We start from the raw sequence: 26,182 nt of genomic DNA, 5'->3' as shown, positions 1-26,182 counted from the left end.
GTGAGCACTTTTTCTCCACTGCTTATCGAGATATTTCGTCTGTACTAGTGATGGAGTAAGTTTAGCTTTATGCCAACTCAGCAACATTCCAGCAAACTCTTAAACTACTGACCCCAAATCACTGAAAATGCATAAACTACTTCCTTAAAAATCAAACTAAAACAGCTAACACTGACTGAACTGAAGATTCGGAGATGTTCACCATAGCAGGAAACGGTTTAAATACTACAAGAACACCCACTGCTTCCAGTAAATCATAATAAACAGTGAAAAGGTACTGTAGCTCACTGGATATGAAGTCAACAGTTAAAAATGTACAGATCCAAAAGCTGAGCAATTTTAGAGAAACTGGCAAAGTTAAATGTGCATCTTGGGAGATTTAATGGGCATGATCAAACGTATAACCATACATATTGCAAGTAGTAGAACACAAGAGTTAGATGTCAATATACACTTAACTAATCATAAATTTAGTTTCATTCTGAACCAAGGTGACAGAGTACTGACAATACGTCCCTGGTAGCCATAATAAAAACCAGATTAGAAAATGGGGGTAAAATGTTTCAGATTTATTTGGCAAGCACTTTTAGAAGAAATGCATTTTCAGACAATTTTTGGAGTTAAAGTGCAGTTGTCAATATACAATAGTTCAAATGAAGTCAACATGAAAAATACAGAACAACTACGATGAACCCCTAAACAAACAAGAGCCAAAATTCATTGGATTTTACAGAAAAATGGCAAGCAGAGTGGCCATAGCCATTCAAACATGGCTGCTATGACAGTAAACAGACCAATAGGCTATGACATAAGCTCGCTCACTGGAGGTCTGGTCAGTTGAGGTAATAAATATCTGATTCTTAACATCCTAGACTATTGTGCATATGTCTACATTAAAGAGTCAAATCTGCGATCGTTTGTCACCAGAAATGAAAGGTAAGAGATTTTACAAAGATATCTCATAAGCAGTCAATATTAAAAAGAACTGATTAAATATGTACACCATTCAAGACATTTTCTGCCAGCTAGTCATAAACAAACAAATATAATATTTCAGCCTTCTCAAATGCAGCTGGTACACATTCCTTGCCATATTTAAATGAATATTGGTACCATATGAAAACTAAGAACAATCACAGATGTAACATACTGGAGGATTACAATATGTATTTATGTTGTGAGCGCATTTCAGGGTCACACAACACATATCAATCCATCATCTTTTGCATTTGTTTCATAATCAATAGCGCAGTCAATTTCAGAATTTATCAAGAAAGGAAACTCATGGGGAACTGAACTACTAGTCTACCCCACTGTATAAGATAACATGTGAGTGAGCTGGGCATTAATGCTGTTCTGAAATGTGTTCCAGTCATATCACAACATGGTGGAAAGATCAAAGTGATACAGGTCTCAGACTCTATCTCTTTTGTAAAACCCAGAAGCTGAAAAACTCAGAAACGTAATCTGAGCCAGCTCGGACTGGAACCCATGCTCATAGGTTCCTGGCAGGCAAAAAGGGAGGCAACTCCGCCCAACAGGGTCACACATGGCTGTGGATACCAGTGAACATCAGTATGATGAATGTGCTATTGCCAGCACATCAGTGACATCCTCCAGCACAGCTAGTTGCATTTCCACCATTGAATACATGCTGAGTATTTCTTCATCAACAGTAAATGTTAAACATCATAACAAACTGCATAATTGAAACTCTTACAATGCTCCGTTCCATGTGTTAATGTGGTAAGCATACAATACAGCAGTAATAAAAATACACACACACATGACCTACTCAAAATTATTTGTACTGTGTACATCAATAACAATTGATAATATATATATACAGATTTACTGCTTTATTAAGATAGTATACTTAGTGCACTTGAACTGACAGAACATAGATCTATCATTAAGAAACTGGGGTCTTTACCTTGTTCTATTATACCACGTACAAAGCATAATTTGGATTAATAAATCCGAATTCTTCATAGTTGAATTTGTTTACAAAATGCCAATATTTGTAGCTATCAGATAAACCTGCGACTGACATCATGAGCACACTTTACTGGATTGAAATGACACAACATTAGCCAAGTGATTATGTCTCACTACCCATGTTGTCACTCTTAACAGAGGCATGATGGTTGAAATAAGCCAAACACCAAGCCAGACATAGAGGTTGGTAACTTCAATATGTTACCAGACCAAAATAGTGTTAACCAGAACAGACACCAAGACATGGTGAATTTTCTCAGATGTATAAAAACGTATCAGATAATCAGGCTGGATGGCTGTAAATCTAGACCTGAAATCTTGCCTGTCTCTCAGCCTTGTTTCATACACTGACGATGGCTGACTGTAAAGTACAGACCCAATAATCAAGTGATTGATATTGTGAGCAACAGTTCAACAAACAATTCAACAAGTCAGCAAGCCAAACCACCCAAACATTTCCAGTTACAACCAGCACTGGCTGCTGAAGACAACACCTAACCAAGCATCCAGTTGAGGGCCTTTGATAATACACAAGAACCAATTTAAGGCCATTCCTTCAAAGAATTCCTTCACTTCATAAAGAAGTGACCTGATTTTCAAGTAGAAGTTTACCTATATATTTATTGCTTAAGAATTGTGTAGATTTAGGATGCATTGCAAACAGCCAATTGCTGAAACCAATTTAGACCGATTTACCTTAAAGAGTGTAAATTTTCAGACGCTGATCTTCACACCAATCATCTTTGTCATCAAACCTCTTGTTACATTCTCCAAAATAATGTCCTCCAGAACATTCCATTTGAAACAAAAGGGAAACAGGTTGTTGTCTAAATCTTGAAAAGTTCAATTTCCTTGTGCGAATCGTGTCATGATGGTGTTTTGCTGAAATGAATCGCTCTACGAGACATGTGTTAAACAGTAGCAGTATTGATTTCATGCCACAGTCAGTATACATTGCACATGCTCAATTGCCAATATACCTATAGCAACCAAGTGTATTCGCCCCTAGATTACTTGCCCCGCCTGTTTGTCACAAATGCATTCACTGCACTGGCTCATCTAATACTTGTCAAGCAGTACTTTGTTTATTCTTAGCAATCAATGGCTTGCAGCGCACCCATAATCCACATGTGTACATAAGATGATGACAGCATTGTCAGGTAACTCAAGTCCATTGTAATGCCTTGAAACAAATCCATCAATATTTTGTTTTTTTCTATTCCCTGACTGAAAACTAAACAATGAACACAATATGCTGTTAACCAGAAGGCTGTTCTGGAGGTGTGCAATTCTACTGTGCATAATTGAGAGAGCATGACTTAATGCCACTGTGAGCAATATTCCAGCAATATCATGGCAAGAACACAAGAACAGGCCCTAATATTCAGTAAACAAAAAAGGTTTAGAAAACATGCTTGTAAAGCCTCACACAGTTACCCCAATTATTATGAAAGCAAAGTCAATGTGAACATATTGTGACACAAGCACAGAGGACATATCAAAGGTGACACAAAGACCTCATGTCTACAGATAACAGTCTGCTGTACATCACAAACTGACAACACCAAGATAACAAAGCATGCGATGGTCGTTATATGACTGTAAATGCAATTACTGAAATGCTATTAACAATGTGCATAAAGTAGAAGCTGACAAAGGAGGCCTCCGGTCACAGCCATCCAGTCAGGTCCTTCATGGACGTCACCTTCCGATGTTCTTCCATAAACTCTCGGACGAGACGCTTTGTTTCTTCTTTACCTGCACATAAGAAAACAACAATAAACGAACAAACTGACTGACCGTCTTGACTGATTGTCTGAAAATGGATTATGCTGTTTTTAACAATATTGCAACATCAAGGCAGGGACAGTAGAAATGGGCTTCAAACATTGTACCCATGTGGGGAATCGAACCTGAACCTTCATTGTGACAATCAAATACTATAACCACTCGCTATCTTGGCTAGCAATATCATGTTGGGGTACACTAGAGATGGGTGTAACACATTGTGCCCATATTGAGGTGAACTGAAAGAATGCCCTAACATCTAAGCTGCACAACCGCCTATAACATTTTACAAAATATATCACCATCAAAGTCAAAAACTCTTATACTAGGCCAGGAGTTTTTACATTTCATTAACTAAGTTAAAAGATTAACAAACAAACTGGAGACTACATTTGTATCCAAATTTTCAGTTTGTCAAAGACAATGACAAGCATGAAGAGTGTACTGCAGGTTGAGTGTATAGAGCGTACATACAGCTTAGATGGCAGAGAAATTAGTGGTGTCATTTGATTGTGACATAATGGTAGGAGATGGCATCACAGTGGTCTGCATTGTGACACAACTTCAGTATGGCTGTATCTTATTGGACACTATCCTCACCCCACTCATCTACATTGCAGAAAAAAGCTAGAAAATACTGCAAATATTATACTGCTTAAACCAACAGGGAAATACTGAAGAATATGTGTCTTTAGTAGTCTCTGTTAATATTAATTTCTTACAACAATCATAACACGTAAGGCTGTCATAATATACTGAGCGAAAAAAAAAGGAATACCAGATAACACAACACAACAGATGCTCAGGTGTGCTAAAACAATCTAACACTGCTTTCTCCAACAAGTTTTCTGATCATTTAAGCCTTAAGCAAACTACAGAAACATAAGTTAAATAAAAGTTAAATCTTCTTAATTAAATTAATAGGAAGGAAATGCATATTTATTATTACTGATTTAACTTTTTGATCTTACACAGATTAGATTAATTACTTTAAATTCTAAAATTAAAATGAAAATATATTTCCAATTAATGGACTATCCATAATTGATGTTAATCATGCTTTATGATTCTGAACAAAGCAATACAAAGTGTATTTTTGAGGCAACATACATAACTTGGAGGCACCACAATGGCCTTATTTCTAAGGTTGAGAGAGTGTAAACAGTGCATTTGTGTAGGTGTAAGTGGAGAGATCACACACACCTCAACACTTCATCATAATTAAATAATGATCCTCTTAATCACAAAGGGATAAAAGGCTTCCAAACCAGGAAACACAAACTTTGAAGGGAAATAGTGATTAAGCCAACACTCATGGATAAACACGAACATTTGGAAAATTTAGATCATAAACAGATGGTCTAGTGGGTTTATGAAGTATTTCAAAACGAGGAATTGTTTGCTTCATAGGACATGCTTATAGGTGTGGTCATCATGACATTGGAGATTCTGGAAGCTCAAGGAAATGGGGGAAGTGTTCTGACAGAGACTCAAGCTGATGAAAACACACTTGTGTAATGCATGTTGCAGAGTTGGAACGTCATTCTTCCAGAGATGGAACTGGTGCCCAATTAGTGGGAGGTACACTTTTCAGTGTTTGTCGGTCACAGGAAAATATGATCCATCAGGGCATAAGCATCAGTCCACACCATCAGGGCATAAGCATCAGTCCACACCATCAGGGCATAAGAATCAATCCACACCATCAGGGCATAAGCATCAGTCCACACCATCAGGGCATAAGCATCAGTCCACACCATCAGGGCATAAGCATCAATCCACACCATCAGGGCATAAGCATCAATCCACACCATCAGGGCATAAGCATCAATCCACACCATCAGGGCATACAGTGTTCCCAGAAATTATTGAGAAAATCTTTGTTTTTTTCCTAATGATGCTAAGATTGGAAAAAGGGCTTTCACTATGCACTAAGCATACTAAATAAGGGAGATAACTCTTGAAGGCTTAGAAGGCAGCTCATTACGTCAAGAGTTATCTCCCTTGTCTGAGCAGACCACTTCCTGTGTTGACATGGCAGAATTTACAGCAAGAGAGAAAAGAAAGCTCATTCTAGATGATTTTGAAAGGGGTGAGGCTGATGCTAAGTGTTAGCTTGTAGACATGGTATTCCTCTGTCTACAGTATACAGAACTTTGAAGAATATTCAAACAGGAACCGGGATAGAGCACAAAGCAGGGGGAGGTCGACCTAGGAAATTCAGTGTTGTGGATCGCCGAAGACTAGGGCAGATTGTGAGTAGGGGCAAATTGAAAAGTGTTGAGAACATCAGAAATGAAATGATTAGCAGAGGAAGTCCTCAGGTATGCAATGAAACAGTTAGGCAGGAATTACGGAGACTTAATTGGGTGAAAAAACGTGGAATTCCCTCGCCGTTGATGAAAGATGCACAAAAGGAAAAACGTTTAAACTGGTGTCGGGCTCTTGAAAATCAAGATTGGGATAATGTTTTCTTTTCGGATGAAAGTTCTGTTTGGCTTTTCCCTAATTGTGAGAAAATTTGGACCAAAGATACTATCAAACCTATCTACCAGCGACCAAAACATAGCCCGAAGTTTCACATGTGGGGTGGCATATCGGCTCGCGGAGTGACGCCATTGTGTGTTTTCACGGGAAACTTGACAAAAGAAAGATACGTTGACATTCTAAATGGTCACCTTCTTCCGACAGCACAAACATTGTATGAAGATGATTGGATTTTCCAGCATAATAATGACCCAAAACACATTGCGCGCTACACAAAACAGTGGTTGTCGGGCGAAAATGTTCAAGTTTTAGACTGGCCCAGTTACAGCCCAGACCTAAACCCAATTGAGAATGTGTGGGGAGTCATGAAGGACAGAATAAACCAAAAGGGACTGAGAAATATTGAAGATATGAAGGCCGAGGTGGTCCAATATTGGGATACCCTGTCACACGATTACCTACAAACTTTGATGGGTAGTGTGCCTAGGCGTATTCAGGCATGCATTGCTGAGCGAGGAGGTCTAACAAAGTACTAAAACAAGACTGAGACTGTAAAAGGATGATGTTTTAACATGTTTATGTAAGTAAAACGCCAGAAGTTAATAAACGTGATGAGTTACATGACGCAACATGATTCTCAATAATTTCCGGGAATACTATAAGCATCAATCCACACCATCTGGGCATAAGCATCAGTCCACACCATCAAGGCATAAGCATCAATCCACACCATCAGGGCATAAGAATCAATCCACACCATCACGGCATAAGCATCAGTCCACACCATCAGGGCATAAGCATCAGTCCACACCATCAAGGCATAAGCATCAATCCACACCATCAGGGCATAAGCATCAATCCACACCATCAGGGCATAAGCATCAGTCCACACCATCAAGGCATAAGCATCAATCCACACCATCAGGGCATAAGAATCAATCCACACCATCACGGCATAAGCATCAATCCACACCATCAGGGCATAAGAATCAATCCACACCTTCAATGCATAAGCAAAAGTTCCATTCCCTGGCTCTGTGGGAACACATTCCTCTCTGGCCCTCTGGGAACATATCAATCCCTGTGACACAGGGCACCTATTCCTCTCTGGTCCTCTGGGAACGTATCAAACCCTGTGACACAGGGCAACTATTACTCTCTGACACTCTGGGAACGTGTCAAACCCTGTGACACAGGGCACCTATTACTCTCTGACACTCTGGGAATGTACCAAACCCTGTGACACAGGGCACCTATTCCTCTCTGACACTCTGGGAAAGTGTCAAACCCTGTGACACAGGGCACCTATTCCTCTCTGACACTCTGGGAATGTATCAAACCCTGTGACACAAGGCACCTATTCCTCCAGCACTTTGGGAATGTATCAAACCCTGTGACACACAACACCATTCCTCCCTCTCACACTCAATCCCTGTGACACAGGACACCTTTACCCCTCGATGCTCAGGGAACCAATGTTCTCCCATGACAAGACCTACACTCCCCATGACCATGCCAGTACCCACTGCCTTTAGAGGGTGAGTGTTAAAATACACAAGACAAAAAAAACCCTGTTTTGATTCAGTAATTCTTTTCAATAATCACTGTTGAAAAAACAATGCACTACAATGAAGGTACTAGACTACGCTGACATATTGTATCAGCATAAGGTGCTCCTTCAAAGAAGTCACCTGTCAAGCACTATCAACAGATGAAGTTTCAGCTGTTCCTTTCAATACATTATTCTAGAATAGTAGAATGGATCCTTGATGTTGGCTGACATAATTTATGACCCACTACAGAAAGCAAATGGTCTGGTCATCATTAAAATTATCCATGTAAGTTACTTAAAGCATTAGAGTAACTCCTACATGAGTGAGTTGAGTCTTAAGCCGCACTCAGCAATATTCCAGCTTTATGGCGGCGGTCTGTAAATAATCCATTCTGGACCAGACAGTCCAGTGATCAACAACATGAGCATCAATCTGTGCAACTGGGAAGAGATGACATGTGTCAATTGAGTCAGCGAGCCTGACCACCCGATCCCGATGGTTGCCTCTTTCGACAAGCATTGTCACCCTTTATAGTAAGCATGGGTTACTGAAGGTCTATTCTACCCTTGACCTTCACGGGTCTAACTCCTATATGAGGCTCATTGAACAACAACATGGTTAGGTTTCACAGCAACACTATGAAACTGATCATTAGAAGGCCAATACCTACTGTAATTGACAAGCAAGCAACACCTGGATCCTACACTCATACGAAACTAAGTTTGCAGAGGCCTAGTGGTTAAAGTGTTCACTCATTATATTTGGCAACCATGTCAGTTGTAGTCAGCTCGTACTAAGCATGATCTAACCTCTAAGCAATGGATAGTGAGTACTTCTCTCTCTAAACGGACACGGTAGATCTAAATGATCCACAACAGCACACATTTAGTATCTCACCAGTAGTAGGAAGTCCCTTTGTTGTTTCTACTACTTTATGAGAGATACACCTGGCCACTGTCTTGAACAACTCCTGAAATACAAACATTAAGTGTGAATGCTTGATATCAGTGTTAGAACCTACACTAAAGAGTTGCTCCAACATTAATAAAGAATAATGAAGAAGTTGTTCATCCATGTGTATCCTTCCTTAGAATGATGCAGTTTTTGATATGACCAAATGTTAGTGTTGGAAGAGTAATCTCCCTTTGGAATGGGACGTGTTTGCATTTAGTGTGTTCTGCCGAAATACAATAAACAGTCTTGATGGGAATTTGTCTAAGGTAACATTTCTATTGTCCTAAACTAGCACATGTCTGGAGAAACAACAGACCTGATCTTCTAGACAGGATAATAGTCAACAATCTCATTGTCTAATCTGACAGTAATGTTGTCATCACTGTTTATTTTCATGACAAATTAACATGCACAACGTGGACAAAACATGTCAAAAAATATAATTTTTTACTTCACTGAACATGATGAATAATATGTCAACTGCTGGCTTGTTATTGCATGCCCTATAAATATTCATATTCACTATCCTACTCATCATTTGTATCCTATTCACCCCTAGCAGAAATTCATGCAGCCCAAATGGACACAGTTAGCACTGACCTTCGTGGCGAACCTTCCATCCTTGTAATGAGGAGTGAGGTACTTGACAACAAGGTCTGCTACCCCCTTCAACTCAGTGGAACTCTTCTGTATACGTAAAGGCTGGTTTGTCTGATCTCCATCCTTCATCGGGTACGACTTCATCTCTGTTGGGGAGTTGGGACTAGCTACTTCATGGCTGGGTTTCACTTTCTTTGCTGGCGGGCTGTATTTCTCAGTCTTGTCAGGCTTCTCCTTAGAAAGAAGAAATCAGTCATGTTCTAAGAGAGACAAAATGGAGTCAATGTTGTTTTACGGATAATCCTGAAAGTGAGTGAGTGAGTGAGTGAGTGAGTATGGTTTTATGCTGTTTCTGGCAATATTCCAGCAATATCATGGCAGGGGACACCAGAAATGGGCTTAACACGTCGTACCAATATGGGGAATTGAACCCAGGTGTTTTTGCCATGACGAGCAAACACTTAGCCACTAAGCTAACCCACCATCTCTACTACATCAGAGGAAGTGACATGAAGTCAGAGAAAGTCTCTCATTACTATTACACTATGCATAAATCATGGCAATGTACAACAGGAGACACAGGAACAAGCATCATATACATTAGACAATAGTCTATTACATGGTCTCTGGTTCTATGATGTTGTGATCATGCAGTAATCTCTATTTCCATTACCCATAAAACAGGAAATGCATGGACCTTACTACTGTATCAATTATCTTAACGTTAAAGAATGAAATATGGATGTTCACTGCTGCATTATTAAGTTTATAAGGAGTTTATCACTTCCGAAACTATCCATCAAACCCCTTAAAGGGGTTTTCATGATAGACAGACTCATGACAGTTATACTTGGACACTTGATGTAATTTCCTTAGACTTGCACGTTATTTCAGAGTAGCATAAATAATTTTCATGAAGTGAGTTCAAGATGGATCTTTGTACAATTTGACAGGCCAGTGTGAAATCATCTCTGCTCTGTGCACATAATTTCAGATCAATTTTCCGACCAATATTTAACTAATGACAACACCTTTACCAACTTACGTATGTTTCCACAATGCTCAGTTCCAGAGGTCACTATGTTAAAGTTCATGGCACTGTACATATGTTGATTAACTTATTGCCATTCAATAGATAAGTGACGGAAAATTAAACAGAAATTATATGATCGTAGGTAAGATGATCCTCACAAATGTACAAAATTCGACTCTGACCTTATGTAAATTAAATCAATGAAATGTATTTATGCTAAACTAAGTCACATTTACATCTATAAGAATTACATCAAGTGTCCAAAAATAGTTGGCATGGGTCTGTAGGTCTTATTGTTTGTTGTTTGAGCATCATGGGTTATGATGACGTCCATCTAAAAAGGCAATGAGTATGACCATCCGATCCTGCTCGTCATCTTTTCCAACAGTTTCCAGAAGACCAATTCTCACCCATACGTTCGTGTTAAAATATTACCATAGCAAGGTCACTCTGAAGTGAGGATGTAAGATCAAATTTCCATGTAATTTCTATTCCTGAACAGTTTCATATACCTTATCATCATCTCAGTAAATAGGACATACTGTAAAACCTGTGCCAAATTCATCACTGAAACAGTAGCTATATAATACAAACTGTAACCCTGACAACATACCTCTTTATGTCGCTTCTTGTTGCTAATTTCAGACTTTTTCACACCTCCCACAGTGTCCAGGACACTTGACACTGTCCAACTGTCACTAAGACTGCTGACACTTTCATCCTGTTTACTCTTAAATGATTGACTTTCAAAAAAGTATGTAATTTTAGGCACCACTTTGTCCCTCATGGCAGTTGTGGAACAAACAATGTCAAATTTTGCTTCACTTTCATCAGAACCTGACGAACAACTTTCCTGATTCGAAAATAGTTTCTTGTAAGTCAAATTTTTTCGAATGTTCTTCTGAAGCTCAGGATCCTGTGTACTGTCTACTACATTTTCTCCGATGAGATGCTCCGATGGAAGGCTACATGTTGACGAAGGCACAGAATCGGAATTGCGTTCACGTGATGCAAGTAACGAGGATGCAGTTACAAATGCAGATGAAGCACTAAGACGTGAAGCTCCAGTGTCAATGTTTTTATGCACCTTTGTTCCTGAGGGGAGAGATGGGTTTGTTGTGTCAGCACCTGGACTACTGGCTGGAGATCCAGGCTTGCCACTTGTACTTGACTTAGAATTAGATTCCAGAGAAAAGTGGATTTTCTTGTCTTTTGTACATTTCTTAATTTCAGACACCACTCTCATAACCCCTGCCTTGTACACATTTGCTATTTTATTGGATTGGAATGTTTGGAATTCGAGGTCAAGGGCACAACAACGTGGCACATAGTCCCTTGCACTGATCTGATCATCATCATTTTCATAATAATTAATATAGTTTTCATACAAAGCACTTTCCAACATCTGGAAGCAGTGTTCTCGAATCTGAAAGAATATTGAAATTAAAAATAAAATAAACAAAGTAACATTTGTTACCTTAAGGATTACACTTTCTCAGTAAAGAAAAGATTCTGGTACTTGTCATATTTTTCAAGCATAATTTTCAATATTTTTTAACATTAACAATATAAATTGCTGACACTCCCTCTCAGTACACCTCCCAGTATATATGCACAAAACTGATGACACCTCTACCTCCCCAGAACAAATGGGTGACCCCTCCTTAAAATCTTCATCATCCCCTTGTCATAACTTATGTACCCCTAAGTACCCCTCTGACAAGTGAAATATTAATATGGTAACACTTAATTCTCAACAGAAAGTATTAGACGTTTTATGTAAATCAATTAACTATTACTTGAAATGAACAGTATGGAAAGTCAATGATCTTTGTCCTTATCACAAAGTTCAACATAATACACTAAGAAGGTTGTTCCAAGATTCAAATACTATTACAAAACATCTACCATAAACAGGGAATACTTTACAAACCAAGTCTTTCGTTTTGACTAATGTTTGGTGCTGAGTTGAACCAACCTTCACTGTGAGTTTAGGAATCTTTTGACTTGATGCATCTCTGAGCGGACAGTCAAGTGTTGGGGCTATGAAATCATTCTCTGGACGATTGCTTGGCTCACCATCCTGTTTTAAGAAAAGCAATATTTTATGCATTCTTGCCATCAGTCACATCAATGAAGCTCATGATGTGAACAAAGAGTATGCAAATTTAGCATCAACAACATTCATCATATGTTGTAATAGTATTAATGCTTAACAACAGTATTCAAATTCAGCCACAACATTACCATACTGTGCAGAAATATTATTTATACTGTGCAACAATATTAATTATACTTTGCAACAATATTATTTACACTCTGCAACAATGTTATTTACACTCTGTCACATACCAGACAACTCGGCAGATGTTGTCATTACGTTTATTGTGCAAGGTCTACAGTTGATAACATGGCACTGTAAGGTAACTGGTGAGATCGCGTACTAGTCAATAACATACATTACATCTTTGGAGCTGATAAAGCGTATAGACATCATAACTTAAGAGCATAACTTGCATGCAAATGTCTAAAACATCATTAAACTCTGACTGGAATACTCAAAATAAACTTAGGCATTTAGAGTCTTTCCTGAGATGCTATATAAGAGTCACTTTCCTTTGACACCTATGGCATACACAAATTAAAAAATCAGTTTCTCAACTGTAAATGTTACTTTAACAAGAAGTTACAACAATGAGTCAGTCAATCAAAGAATTCACAAGACCAAACAATTTGGCGGTTTGCTGACTCTACCACTCCTAGTGACTACTACTGGCACAGTCTCTGGGGACTTGAGTGGGGTTTTAATATATGTCTGATCTGACACATCAGTCCGACATGTCTGTGTTGTCACAGGATTCTTTGCAGGAGACACATGTACATTAAAGTCTCTCCGAGCACTGGGTGGAGGTAGGAGCTCTTGAGTGAGGGGGTCTACAGATCTTGGTGCCCTGTGTATGAGCTGTCTCAGTTGAGGGTCTCAGATGACTCCTGTTTCTTCTGTACTTCCGGTTGTTGTGCTCTACGATCGTGGAGAGGCATGATGAGCAACAACTTTAGCTGGAAGCCACTTGTTGGTACCTGGTAGAGGAGCCATTCTAACGGTATCAATGGAGAGAGAGCTTTGAGATCAAAACTTGCCTTCTGATTGTGATACCACTTTTGTCTCTCCTTCTCCCCGTTCAGACAAAGAGTGACATCCTCCCTGTCACAGGCTTTTGGTAGCAGTAGTTCTCTGGACACAGGTATCTTGTTCCTGGGTCGTCTTCCCATAGACAGTTGAGCAGGTGAGAGTCCACATGACTCCAGTGGTGTCAAGCGATAGTCTAGGAGAACAAGTTGCTTATCACTTGATTTCTTCCAAAGTCTCTTCACTGTCTGGATCGCTCGTTCATCTTCACCATTTGACTGGGGGTAGTTGGGTGAAGACGTCACGTGTTGAATATTATAGTCTTCACTAAACTGAGCAAATTCTCTGGAGGAGAATTGAGGACCATTATCACACCTCAACTTCTCAGGAATTCCATGTCTGCAGATCTGACTTTTGAGAGTTTCTGTGGCAGTTCTGCAGCTCATATCTGCAAGTCTGTCAACTTCAATGAATCGTGAGAAGTAATCCACTGTAAGAAGGTATGGTTGCCTTCAAAGTCAAAGATGTCACTTGCGATTTCACACCATGGATAGGCGGGGTTTTACTTGGCATCAATGTCTCTGACTTCTGTTTGTTCTGGAACTCATTACACTTCACACAGTCTTTGACTAGACTCTCTATTTGGGCAGTCATTCCAGGCCAAAACAAAGCTTCTCGAGCTCGTTGTTTGCACTTGTTGATGCCAAGGTGGGAAACATGGATTTGCTTCATCATATCAGCTCTCATGCTGGGAGGAACAATAATGCGCATACCTTTGTATACAATTCCGTCCGATATGGAGAGTTCATCTCTCTGGTTCCTGTACTCTCTTAGGCAATGAGGTACTTCATACCTAGTGTCTGGCCAACCTTTCTGAATGATTGAGTGAAGTTCGTTTGACTCATCAGCTGTACACTTCTGAAACTGTTGATACCTTGTCGGCGCAACTGCAATGCAGTCAACCATATTGACTAATATTGGCTGAATGTCAACTTCCTGGTCTGGTAGGTTTGCGCGGCTCAAAGCGTCACCAACAGGAATTTCGTTTCCAGGTCTATAGATTACATTCAGATCATAAGACTGCAGCTTCAGCAACATGGACTGTAGTCTCATTGGCGCAGCAAGTAGTGGCTTACTGAAAATCGCCTGTAGCGGCTTGTGATCAGTCTCTACAGATACTGGGCGGCCAAAGATGTAGTAATGGAATTTTCTGCAGCTGTGAACGATTGCAAGCATCTCCTTTTCAATTTGGGCATAGCGTTTTTCTGTGTCGGTGAGTGCCCTTGAGGAGAAAGCTACTGGATGCCCATCTTGCAGGAGTACTGTTCCCACCGCATAGCTACTGGCATCACACTGGATCACAACTGGTTTCTTGTGGTCAAATCTAGCTAACACTGGAGCTGAACTACACTGTTCTTTGAGTTTTTCAAAGGATTTCTGTTGTGACTTTTCCCAAACCAACCAAAAGAAGTCAACTTCATTCTTGATGACCTCACATAGCGGTGCATCTTCATCGCTGAGACTAGGCAGGAACTTTCCCAGGTACTGAGTCATTCCAAGGAAACGTCTCATGTCACCTTTTGACTCTGGAACAGACATCTCTTTTAGAGCCCTCACTTTACTTGGATCAGGCTCCAAGCCATCTTGCATAGCAATATGACCAGCATATTTCACTCTGGTCTGTTTTGCTTGGCACTTTTCAAAGTTCATCTTCAGATTGAAGCCAGCTGCACAATTGGCGACTTCTTTCATGATCCAATCATGATCTGACTCAGTCTTTCCACCAATCAAAATGTCATCCATGATAGCCCTTGCGCCTGCAATTCCGTCCAGCATAGTATCCATAATATGCAGAAATATTTCAGGTGCTGATTTGATTCCGAATGGCAATCTGAGCTATCTAAATCATCCGATAGGGCTGTTGAATGTGGTTATGAGACTGGACTCATAGTCAAGACAAATCTGGAGAAATCCTGACTTTGCATCAAGAACAGAGAACATCCTGGCTTCAGGAAAAGATGACACTACTTCCTCTACTGTGGGTATTGGATAGTGTTCTCTGCGTATTGCCACATTGAAGTCCTTAGGGTCAAGGCATATCCTCACTTTGTCACCCTTGACCACTGTGACCATAGAGCTGACCCAATCAGTTGGCTCTGTTACTCTGGCTATTTGTCCATTCGCTTCCATTTCATGTAACTTGGACGTGATTTTCTCCACTAAGGCCTTTGGTTACTGTCTCTGTCCATGTACTACACGGGGTACAGTAGGACCAATCTTCAGGTGATAGGTTCCTGGAAGAGTACCTGTGGTAGACTTCAACTCGGGATACTTGTCAATCTCTTGAGTGACAACATAGGTTCTCTGAATCAAACCTAGCTCTTCACAGACATCTGACAATAGTGGTTTCTGATCCAGGTGAATGACATAAAATGGAACATTCACAGTTTGTCCTTGTACACAACAGGCAAGGTAACCTTACCTTCAACTTCAAGTGAATGCAGTGTGTAACTTTTGAAGCATTTGTCAGTCTTCACTAGTGGAAATTTTAGGCCCATTTCAACATCAGTTTGACATGGCAAAAGTGATTTATCTGCCCCTGTGCCAGTCTGAATTATGAGCATAACAGTTCATAAAAACTTGCCGTTTTGACTCCTTTTTCTGGGTCGTCAAACTTCAAACTGTTAGTATGAAAGTTATAATTGCCGACTTCTGACACCATGTCACATACCAGACAACTCGGCAGACGTTGTCATAACGTTTATTGTGCAAGGTCTACAGTCGATAACATGCCACTGTATGGTAACTAGCGAGATCGCGTACTAGTCAATGATATTTAGACAATTTAGAATGTTGTTAAACTGAGCAATAGTGGTACTCATATTCTAAAACAATGTTATTTAAGCTAAGAAATAGCAAACATTTGTGGTCTGTAACAATTTATACCAGAGCATCAATGCATGCTGAAAGTTAGTATTATTATGAGAAATACTTTCATTTTTAGGGAAGTGTCATGTGATACAGTGTCTTTAAACAAAACACCATTCATGCAGAAACATAAACTATAAACCAAGAAACAATGGTTTTACCAGTTTTTAACTATGTTATTTATAGTGGCAACCATGTCATACTCAGCAACATGGGTCTATATTTTGATCAACAATAGACTCTCATTCACGCTGATTTCCTCTCACCCCTCGTCGCTTCTTAAACTCCTTCATGATCATTCGTGTCCGCTGCTGCTTCTCTTTCAGTTCCTGTGCCTCTGTATCAGGACCTTCGTCATCACTGAAGCCACGGGCATAATCATCCGACTCTCTGAATACACAAACCATAAGAAACATAGAAAGTTAATTTTTTTTTATAATTTCTTTATTTTTGTTGCATTTTTACAGTCACGCATACTCATTTACAATTCATGAGAACTAACTAAAAAGCAAATGACAACTCGACCAATATTTATAAAATCTGTCGATGTTTGAATTTATGGAGGCTGCATATTTAGTTAGTCTATAATAATCTATTGGCTCCCTTTGGATTTCTTTGAATTTTGGCGCTTTCTTTTGTAATCTCCTGGTGAATATGCAGTGCTTAGTTATTAGTGTGATAATGTTAAGTGGGTTATTATTTCTTTCGGTATAGCCAAGGAAAACCATTTCTTTTGATATATTTATATTTATCTGAGCTTCTGTTAGCAGCCACCTTTTCAAATCATTCCAAAGGGAATGTATGTATTGGCATTCCCAAAACAAATGGACTATAGATTCCTTTTCTGATGAACAATAGCTGCATAAATCACTTTCAACGTATCCCATTTTATAGAGGCGAGAATTTGTAGGTAGAATATTGTGTAAAATCTGATACTGAAACCATTGGAACTTAGTAGAATCAGTGCATTGAAAAACTAACAAGTTATAGCTTGTGCGCTCTCTGTCATTGATATTATGGGATAATATATGTTCCCATTTGGCAAAATTTTGGTTTTTGCATTGATACTTTTTTATCAGAATTTTGTAGAAGTATTGTGAGCCTTTCTGGGTTTTTAATAAATGAGCAATATGAAATGGTAGTAAAGGATATGCAATTTTGTGTATTTTTGTAATATTTTGTTTCCTACAGTATTGTTTAATAGATTGTATAATGCCCATATAATCTAAGTAGTTTATGGAGATGGAGTTTAGCTTACAAAAGTCTCCATAAGAGTAAAATTGTCCCTTTTCATCGATAAAATCGTTTATATATTTTACACCTACTTTGTACAATTTTTCTATAAAGATCGCGTTATTTCCTACATGTATGATATCGTTAAACCAGACAGGTTCAGACATAATGTCAGTATTAGTTAAAGTAGTTTTGTTCAGGCCCTCTATGAACAACCACCATCCTTGTATTAAATCTTTGTAAAACGGATTATTTATGTTGGAAACGAGGCGTACATATTGTTGTTTACTCAAGATATCATATATACTATTATTTTTGACGCCGGGAGTATTTAGGAAAAACATGCGAGTCCATTTAGCGTTAGTACTAAAGGCTCGTCGTAACATACCTAGCTTCTGAGAGTATATAGTCTCTCTTATATTAGGGCATTTTATTCCCCCATCGGCTTTATCACAAATGATTTGAGATCGTTTTATCTTATCAGGTTTATTACCCCAAATAAAATTAAAACATTTTTTTTTAAATTTGTCAATAACACTGTCAGGTGGATTTGGGAGTGAAGAGAACAGGTGGTTGAGTTTTGGAAGTATCAGTGACTTAAGAATTGTGTTTGAGAGTTAATGAGTTACATGTATTATTGAATGTTACATATACTGATGATGATAATGAGTTTCACCTTCAACATTCCAGTGACTTACATTATTATACTCCTGATCATACGATTACCACCACATCCATTTTGGAGTGTTTTGTTAGGAGAGGGAGGTAACTCTTTTGATTATCCAGTGTATATTTACCAGCACATTCTCACATATCTTCCAACAAGATTACTTTGACTTCAAGTATTTGGAAACAATGTGGAGTCATCCCACATATGGCATCCTTTCCTTGTCAGCTTTCTGATGGGATTAACCTCTTTGGTCATGCGGACAAGGCAGATCAAAAGGTCTATGGTTTGAATCCCAGCATGAGACTTGGAAATTGCATGAATCAAGACTTTGCTGCCCGTATTTGTTATATCAATAGGGAACAAGGATTCAAACTCAGTTATCAGAAGCTGCAAGAAATCTGATTCACCCAGATTCCAGAGAGTCATTTTCACATTTCCATGAACTTACTTCTTGGCTCCTCTTCTGCCTCCTCCATACAAATCAGTGTTGTCTTCATCCATGAAGTAGATGCCACCTTTCCCCACAACCTTGTTGACACTGGCGTAAGTCCCTCGCTGCAGATTGAGCATGGTCAGTTCTACCAACTTCGGGTCACTGCACACATCACAGCACCCATTACACTTGGGTTTCTCATCTTCAAAGTATGCTGCAATACTTGCATGTCTACATCTGGAACAGTCAAGGAGGTTGAAGAGTAAGTTTTGAAAAAGAACACAAGGTCAACTCATGTTTTTCAGGATCTCCTTAGCAATATCCAAATATTTACAGGGTAAAATAGGATTAGAGTTAATCTGAGATTTGTTACAAAGAAGGCAAACATTTAATTTTACATGTATAAAAAAAAATCACTGAACATACAAATTGTGACAAATAAACCAACACCTTATTACAGACACAATTTACAATAATCATTTCTATTCTCCAACAAATTATGCTGACAATTATTCACGGAAAGTGAGAAAATGAATACGTTTTTATGCTGCATATATTTCAAAACATTGATGTGAGGGAAGCAATAGCAGGGCCCTACACGCAGTAGCCATGCGGCCAACAGAACCCAGACCTTTGGTGTGGCAAGCAAACTCTTTAGCCACTGGACTATGTCAACACGAGTCAATGTCATCAAAAAGATATCCGAAATGCAGACATCAATATAGACAAACAAATAAACTTGCACACAAATATATTACATATATAGTACATTAATAAACTTTATTACAGCCATAACTTACTTCAGTTCCTCAGCAAACCTGACAAGTGCATCAAACCCAGCATTGGCAGACTTGGCTCGGAGTATAGCTGTGTCTTTCTTTTTCTGAAGTGAATAAAGTGTTTCAGGATACACTAGAAATTCAATTAAACAATGCATGGTTTTAATTACATACAACAAAACATGGAACATATGTTAAACACTGTTCTCATCTCAACATGAAAGTCAAAGAGTCAACATGACTGTTTGGGTTGTTTATCTGTTGATTAATATCACACTCAGCGATATTCCAGCTATATGGCAGCGGTATGTGAAAATATCAAGTCTGGACATGACACACCGGTGATCAACAACATGACTGTTTGGGTTGTTTATCTGTTGATTAATATCACACTCAGCGATATTCCAGCTATATGGCAGCGGTATGTGAAAAAATCAAGTCTGGACATGACACACCGGTGATCAACAACATGACTGTTTGGGTTGTTTATCTGTTGATTAATATCACACTCAGCGATATTCCAGCTATATGGCAGCGGTATGTGAAAATATCAAGTCTGGACATGACACACCGGTGATCAACAACATGACTGTTTGGGTTGTTTATCTGTTGATTAATATCACACTCAGCGATATTCCAGCTATATGGCAGCGGTATGTGAAAAAATCAAGTCTGGACATGACACACCGGTGATCAACAACATGACTGTTTGGGTTGTTTATCTGTTGATTAATATCACACTCAGCGATATTCCAGCTATATGGCAGCGGTATGTGAAAATATCAAGTCTGGACATGACACACCGGTGATCAACAACATGACTGTTTGGGTTGTTTATCTGTTGATTAATATCACACTCAGCGATATTCCAGCTATATGGCAGCGGTATGTGAAAATATCAAGTCTGGACATGACACACCGGTGATCAACAACATGACTGTTTGGGTTGTTTATCTGTTGATTAATATCACACTCAGCGATATTCCAGCTATATGGCAGCGGTATGTGAAAATATCAAGTCTGGACATGACACACCGGTGATCAACAACATGACTGTTTGGGTTGTTTATCTGTTGATTAATATCACACTCAGCGATATTCCAGCTATATGGCAGCGGTATGTGAAAAAATCAAGTCTGGACATGACACACCGGTGATCAACAACATGACTGTTTGGGTTGTTTATCTGTTGATTAATATCACACTCAGCGATATTCCAGCTATATGGCAGCGGTATGTGAAAATATCAAGTCTGGACATGACACACCGGTGATCAACAACATGACTGTTTGGGTTGTTTATCTGTTGATTAATATCACACTCAGCGATATTCCAGCTATATGGCAGCGGTATGTGAAAATATCAAGTCTGGACATGACACACCGGTGATCAACAACATGACTGTTTGGGTTGTTTATCTGTTGATTAATATCACACTCAGCGATATTCCAGCTATATGGCAGCGGTATGTGAAAATATCAAGTCTGGACATGACACACCGGTGATCAACAACATGAACATCAATGTATGCAACTGGGATATCATGACATGTGACAACCAAGTCAGCGAGCCTGAACAGCCCATCGCGTTAGTTGCCAGCATGGGTTACTGAGGATCAATTCTAACATTGATCTTTCGCTGCCCCTCTTACAGGTTCTTGGGACCTAACAGAATCATGAATTTTAATTCCAACCCAAACTTACAGATGGTCTGTTAGTATCTGTCTTGATAAGGAAGGCTACTCTATCCCTCTCTTCTCGTGAGTAATACAGTCGACACACAGACGGCTTGCCGTCTCTGCCTGCACGGCCAGATTCCTGGTAGTATCCAGCCATGGAGGTGGGCAACGTCCAGTGAGCAACGAACCTGAATTCACACACCACATTCACACATAACTGAGGAAACATTTAGAATTGATAAGAAGTACTAGAGTTCAAACTGTGGTCATATTCAATGATACTTGCAAAGAATCATGACAGTTTTAGTGCACCCATTGTCATCAGATTAAATGCATGTTGATGGGATGCCAGTCTGACTTCATCCCCAATTCAGTGAACTAGAGTGAGTGAGGTTCTATGGTGCTTTTATGCTACAGTATTCCAGCAATATCACAGCAGGGGACATAAGAAAACAGTCTTTACAAATTGTACCCATGAACAATCAGAATCAGGACAAGCAAAACACTTTAACCATGCTTTTAAACTTTAAACTCACTTTATTCAAAATATAAATGAACTGGGCACAAGTTATCAACCTCAGGAATACCCTCTTCCAAGGAGCACCTTCTAACCACTAGGTTACCCCACTGCCCTCTGTCCCTAAGACCGACCTGACATTTCTCTTATCAACACCCATCCCGAAGCTGATGGTGGCGACAATAACAGGCACCCTGCCCTCCATCCAGTCAGTCTGCACCGCCTCTCTCTCAGACTGCTTCAGACCCGCATGGTATGCCTTGGTTGGAATACCCTTACGAGACAACTGATAGGCAATCTCTTCACATCCATTCCTCGTACGACTGTAGACGATCCCACATCCAAAGTCAGTCTGGAACAAAAGTTTGACACTTTATTTCTTTGTTCATTAATGTCACACCCATCAATATTTCACCTAAATGGCAGAAGTTTATTACTAATTATGTCTAATACCCAGTTTTGAGTGAGTGAGAGACTGAGTTTATTTTTACGCCGCACTCAGCAATATTCCAGCTATATGGCGGCGGTCTGTAAATAATAGAATCTGGACCAGACAATCCAGTGACTAACAACATGAGCATCAATCTGCAAATCGTTCAAATCAGTACTTAACCCATCTGACTCACAACTCCTTCACTGTCAACCTACCCAGTCTTCTACTGTCTCTTCAGTGTCTGGATCATATCCCAGGTGTTTCCTCACAAAAACAGCAAGATCTTCATAAGCATCTGGTAAAATCTCTTTCAAACATATCTCATAAAACAGGTTCTCCCTAAAACTACATGACTTAAACTTCTGCACATTCTTTTTCATCTTCAGCTGTTTCATGATGTCCTCCACAACTTGACCTGTAGCTGTAGCAGTCAATGCAATACAAGGCACAGAGGGCATCTTGTAGCGAAGAGTTCCAAGCTTCAGGTAGTCTGGACGAAAGTCATGACCCCACTGCGAGACACAGTGAGCTTCATCAACAACAAAATAGCCAATGAGATTGCGGTTGGCCAGAGATTCAACCAGAGATTTAAAGTGATCTGTTGCAGCCTGTTCGGGTGTAATGTAGAGCAGTTTTATCTTTGGCCTTGTTGAGTGCAGGTCAGCTAGCACTCTGGTGCGTTCTTTCGTGGTCATTTTGGAATTGAGCGTGTTGGCCATGACTTTGAGTGACTGCAGATGGTCAAGCTGATCCTGCATGAGAGCTATCAAAGGGGAGACAATCAGTGACACCCCATCCGCGATAACTGCAGGAAGCTGGTAACAGAGGGATTTCCCAGCTCCTGTTGGCATGGAGACAAAGGCATCGCTGCGACCTGGAAATAACAGTTAACATTAAATTTGGAAAGATGAACAGCTGAAGTGAAGCAGGGCCTTATTTAACAAAACACTCACTCATAAACCTAGGATCTCGTAACTTTTCTTGAAGCATTCGTACTTCCTATCTTAGCAGTATAGGAGGTACGAATGCAATGAGAAAAGTTACATGATCTTAGGCTTATGAGAGCTTTGTGAAACGGTAAATGACAAAAAATATTTAAAATGACAATCAACATTTAAGTTGAAAAGATAACAGTCAGAAGTAAAACAGGTTCTAACATTTCATTCAATAATTGTTCTCTGAGGTTCATACTGTGAAGAGCTTCCACACCTAAGTGCTGTTCTTACTAGTACAGACTAATGCAAGGTTTTAGTCCTAGACCACTTTGCAGTTTAACATTGATACCATTCACAAACAAAGGATAATGTAAGATACATTTAGGTCATCACGTGCTACGTATAATGATACATAGGTCATGATACACATATTCACATCAAAATGACTGGAAACTTTTTTCCATATAAATATTTCAGGGCTGCAAGAAGCTAGCAGTAGACAACTGTTCCTAACAGCTATTCTTAATCTGAAAACTCTGAAAACTAATTATAGTTATCTGACCATCAAAATGTATAAGTTAGGGACGTCATTAATTTAAACAAGGAATAAGTTCTTTAACTAGTCCCATGGTAAAAGTAAATTTTGTATCATACTGATGCATGCAAAGACATGACATACTGGTGGACTGATCTACCAGTTCACATATTGACCATGTGCTGAACAGTTCACCAAGCACAGTAACAATAAATACCATCTAGGAGTTACAAGCAACTTTCCATTTTCTGGGCACCTGGCTAACACCACAGAGACAGTAAGGGAAGTAAAGAAACTAGATATTATCCTGATCATGATGATGATCATTATCATGACAATAAACAACTAATTGGATGTGGCTGGTTCAGTCAATGGTGTGACACAGCAATATTATGGCCATCAGTAAATAATAAGCCAAGTGAATTACTGTAACCATGGCAACCCCTATTGAATACGTATTGCCTGAACACAGTTCCTAGAAAACAATGGGTAATAACTATCTCTTTAGCAGTATAAAGACATAGATAATGAAACCAGTAAATCCAACATCTGATTGAGAACAATTTTAATATTTATGCCAAGTACTGTATACAACAGCTGTAACCATGACAACAAACCCATAGGAACTTCTCATTTTAGTGTTCTATATCTGTAATTCATTCTACCAATCTTAAATTAAAAATAGAGCAATTGGGACAAAACAAAGTAGTTTGTTATAAGCATGTTCATTATAAAGCTACCATCAAATATTAGAAAGCATTTCCTCTTCTCTAAACAGGTTTACCAAGTGCTCCTCACCAGCAGGCTCTGGTTTTGAATTGCCACAGAATTAAACTACATGTATTGAAGTATATCCTTACACCAGTATGCTTATACTGTCATAAAAAGAATCATCATGTACAGAAAAAAAAGTCATGGATTGTTACAGTTCTGCATCACAAATTACAAACTGACCATCCTCAGTGTAGTCATTCCAAATATGAAAGCAAGGATCAAGCCTCCACGTTAATGTCCAGGGACCTTATTCTCAAAGCGATCATAGCCCTAAGAATTCTTAACTTTGATTGTAGCCAATGTGTTAAGAATGGGCATAAGAAGTTTGTAATGCTAGTTACGCTTTGAACATTTCGAGAATAGCTAGCCTGATGCAAGGAGTTTGATCTGTTTAGTGTAGTCAACAATATTCCAGGTGCTCCATGATTCAACTAAGGCGTATTACTAGATAGTTATAATAATAAAGTGTGGGTCAGATGAAGAAATAATTGACTATATGAGCAACATTTCACACCTCCAGCAAATGTACCTACACTGTTAACCTTGTCACCAAGCTTCCCCAAAGATATATAAAATTACACACATGCACAGGTTGCTGACAATCTAACACATGTGAACTATGAAAAGAATTTCCTTATGACAACTATCATATTTCTTCTTTTTCCCCAAATGTAATTCTTATTCACTTTCCATTCCACATTATCATGATGAAAGGAACTCTTTCAGATTCAAAATATTCAATTCATTTAATATTTTTGTTTGGCCCCACTCTCAAGTAAGCCCCATGACTGACAACTGTAGACTGGCATTTAGTCCCGTAAATAAGACTATCCTATCTAATAGCAGAAATAATATTTATCTACAAAAGATAATGTATCTGGGTGATAGAATGGAATAACTGTAAGACATCTCATGTCTATACTGATACATGTTCTAGAATGCTACTGTATCTTGAAAACAAACCAGTGACTTACAATGACTGTGTTGGAAAATACATTTCTTTAGAGCAAGAACATGCAATACCCTTCGAAAATATGACGTTTGAAACATACAGTCTGGTGTTAATGCTATCAATTTCTAAATGTCTGATCACAAACATGATAAAAGCAGACAAGAGCATTTGTATATAACAGCGTTTAGTTCCATTGTATTAAACGTGGATCTGTGCCTGAATATTCCACTTTCTCAAGTATAGATGGAAAATGTCTGTCTCGTAGTCCGTACGTATTATCAGAAAATGTCATCTTAAGTCTATAGTAACTGAAATCAATGTGGCACGATAACACATCACCACATCCGTGTAATGGTAAGGCCTACAGCAAGGAAAACTCATCTGTCTATGCAAGACCATTCACGCACACAAACTAGAAAAGTGGTCGTTGACATTGCACATAAAATCCACAAAACAACAACAAAATCATCAATAGCATATGTGCAAAATACACGCACACACTGTAAATCCTGTTCATTGCAAAGTCAGCTCTATTTGTTTTTGCTCTGAAAATGAGACCTCTGGTCCGGAATAGGAGCGATAGCATGTCTAACAAACCTCCTACGATGCCAAGGATAGCCTGTTTTTGTAGCTGACTTTTGAATTCGCCATGCCCGAAGACAGTTTTCAACGTTGCGTAGACTCTGTCCTCCAGAAGTTTGGAGTTAGATGACATTTTACCGAAGGAAACATTGACCAAAACAATCCACTGACATGTGGCGTTTCTCCGCCT

General features: G+C 39.1%; 1 protein-coding gene across 1 annotated transcript; it reads right to left on the bottom strand.

Annotated features, from left to right (window-relative positions):
• Positions 1 to 548: 548 nt before the first annotated feature.
• Positions 549 to 26,182, bottom strand: LOC137274418 (ATP-dependent DNA helicase Q5-like). The gene is made up of 12 exons (XM_067807590.1): positions 26,008 to 26,182; positions 22,430 to 23,088; positions 21,916 to 22,133; positions 21,290 to 21,452; positions 19,608 to 19,690; positions 18,823 to 19,044; positions 16,738 to 16,861; positions 12,392 to 12,496; positions 11,027 to 11,839; positions 9,381 to 9,614; positions 8,724 to 8,796; positions 549 to 3,756 (listed from the first exon to the last, which is right to left on the bottom strand). Exons 1-12 carry the CDS (start codon positions 26,123 to 26,125, stop codon positions 3,668 to 3,670), a joined length of 2,901 nt encoding a protein of 966 aa, XP_067663691.1. The 5' UTR covers positions 26,126 to 26,182; the 3' UTR covers positions 549 to 3,667.

The sequence above is a fragment of the Haliotis asinina genome, chromosome 2 (assembly GCF_037392515.1).
Source record: "Haliotis asinina isolate JCU_RB_2024 chromosome 2, JCU_Hal_asi_v2, whole genome shotgun sequence".
NCBI classification, from domain to species: Eukaryota; Metazoa; Mollusca; class Gastropoda; order Lepetellida; family Haliotidae; genus Haliotis; species Haliotis asinina.
Note: the sequence above shows the minus strand (reverse complement) of the source record. Positions and strands in the feature narration are given on the sequence as shown.

Bases quoted from the DNA above. Each gene is read 5' to 3' on its own strand.
- LOC137274418 (XM_067807590.1), bottom strand. From the start codon at position 26,125: ATGTCATCTAACTCCAAACTTCTGGAGGACAGAGTCTACGCAACGTTG. The intron at 16,862-18,822 runs GTAAGTTCATGG...TTGTGTATTCAG, and splicing joins GGCAGAAGAGGAGCCAAGAA to AGAGTCGGATGATTATGCCC. The intron at 12,497-16,737 runs GTGAGAGGAAAT...TTCTTAAAACAG, and splicing joins AGTTTAAGAAGCGACGAGGG to GATGGTGAGCCAAGCAATCG.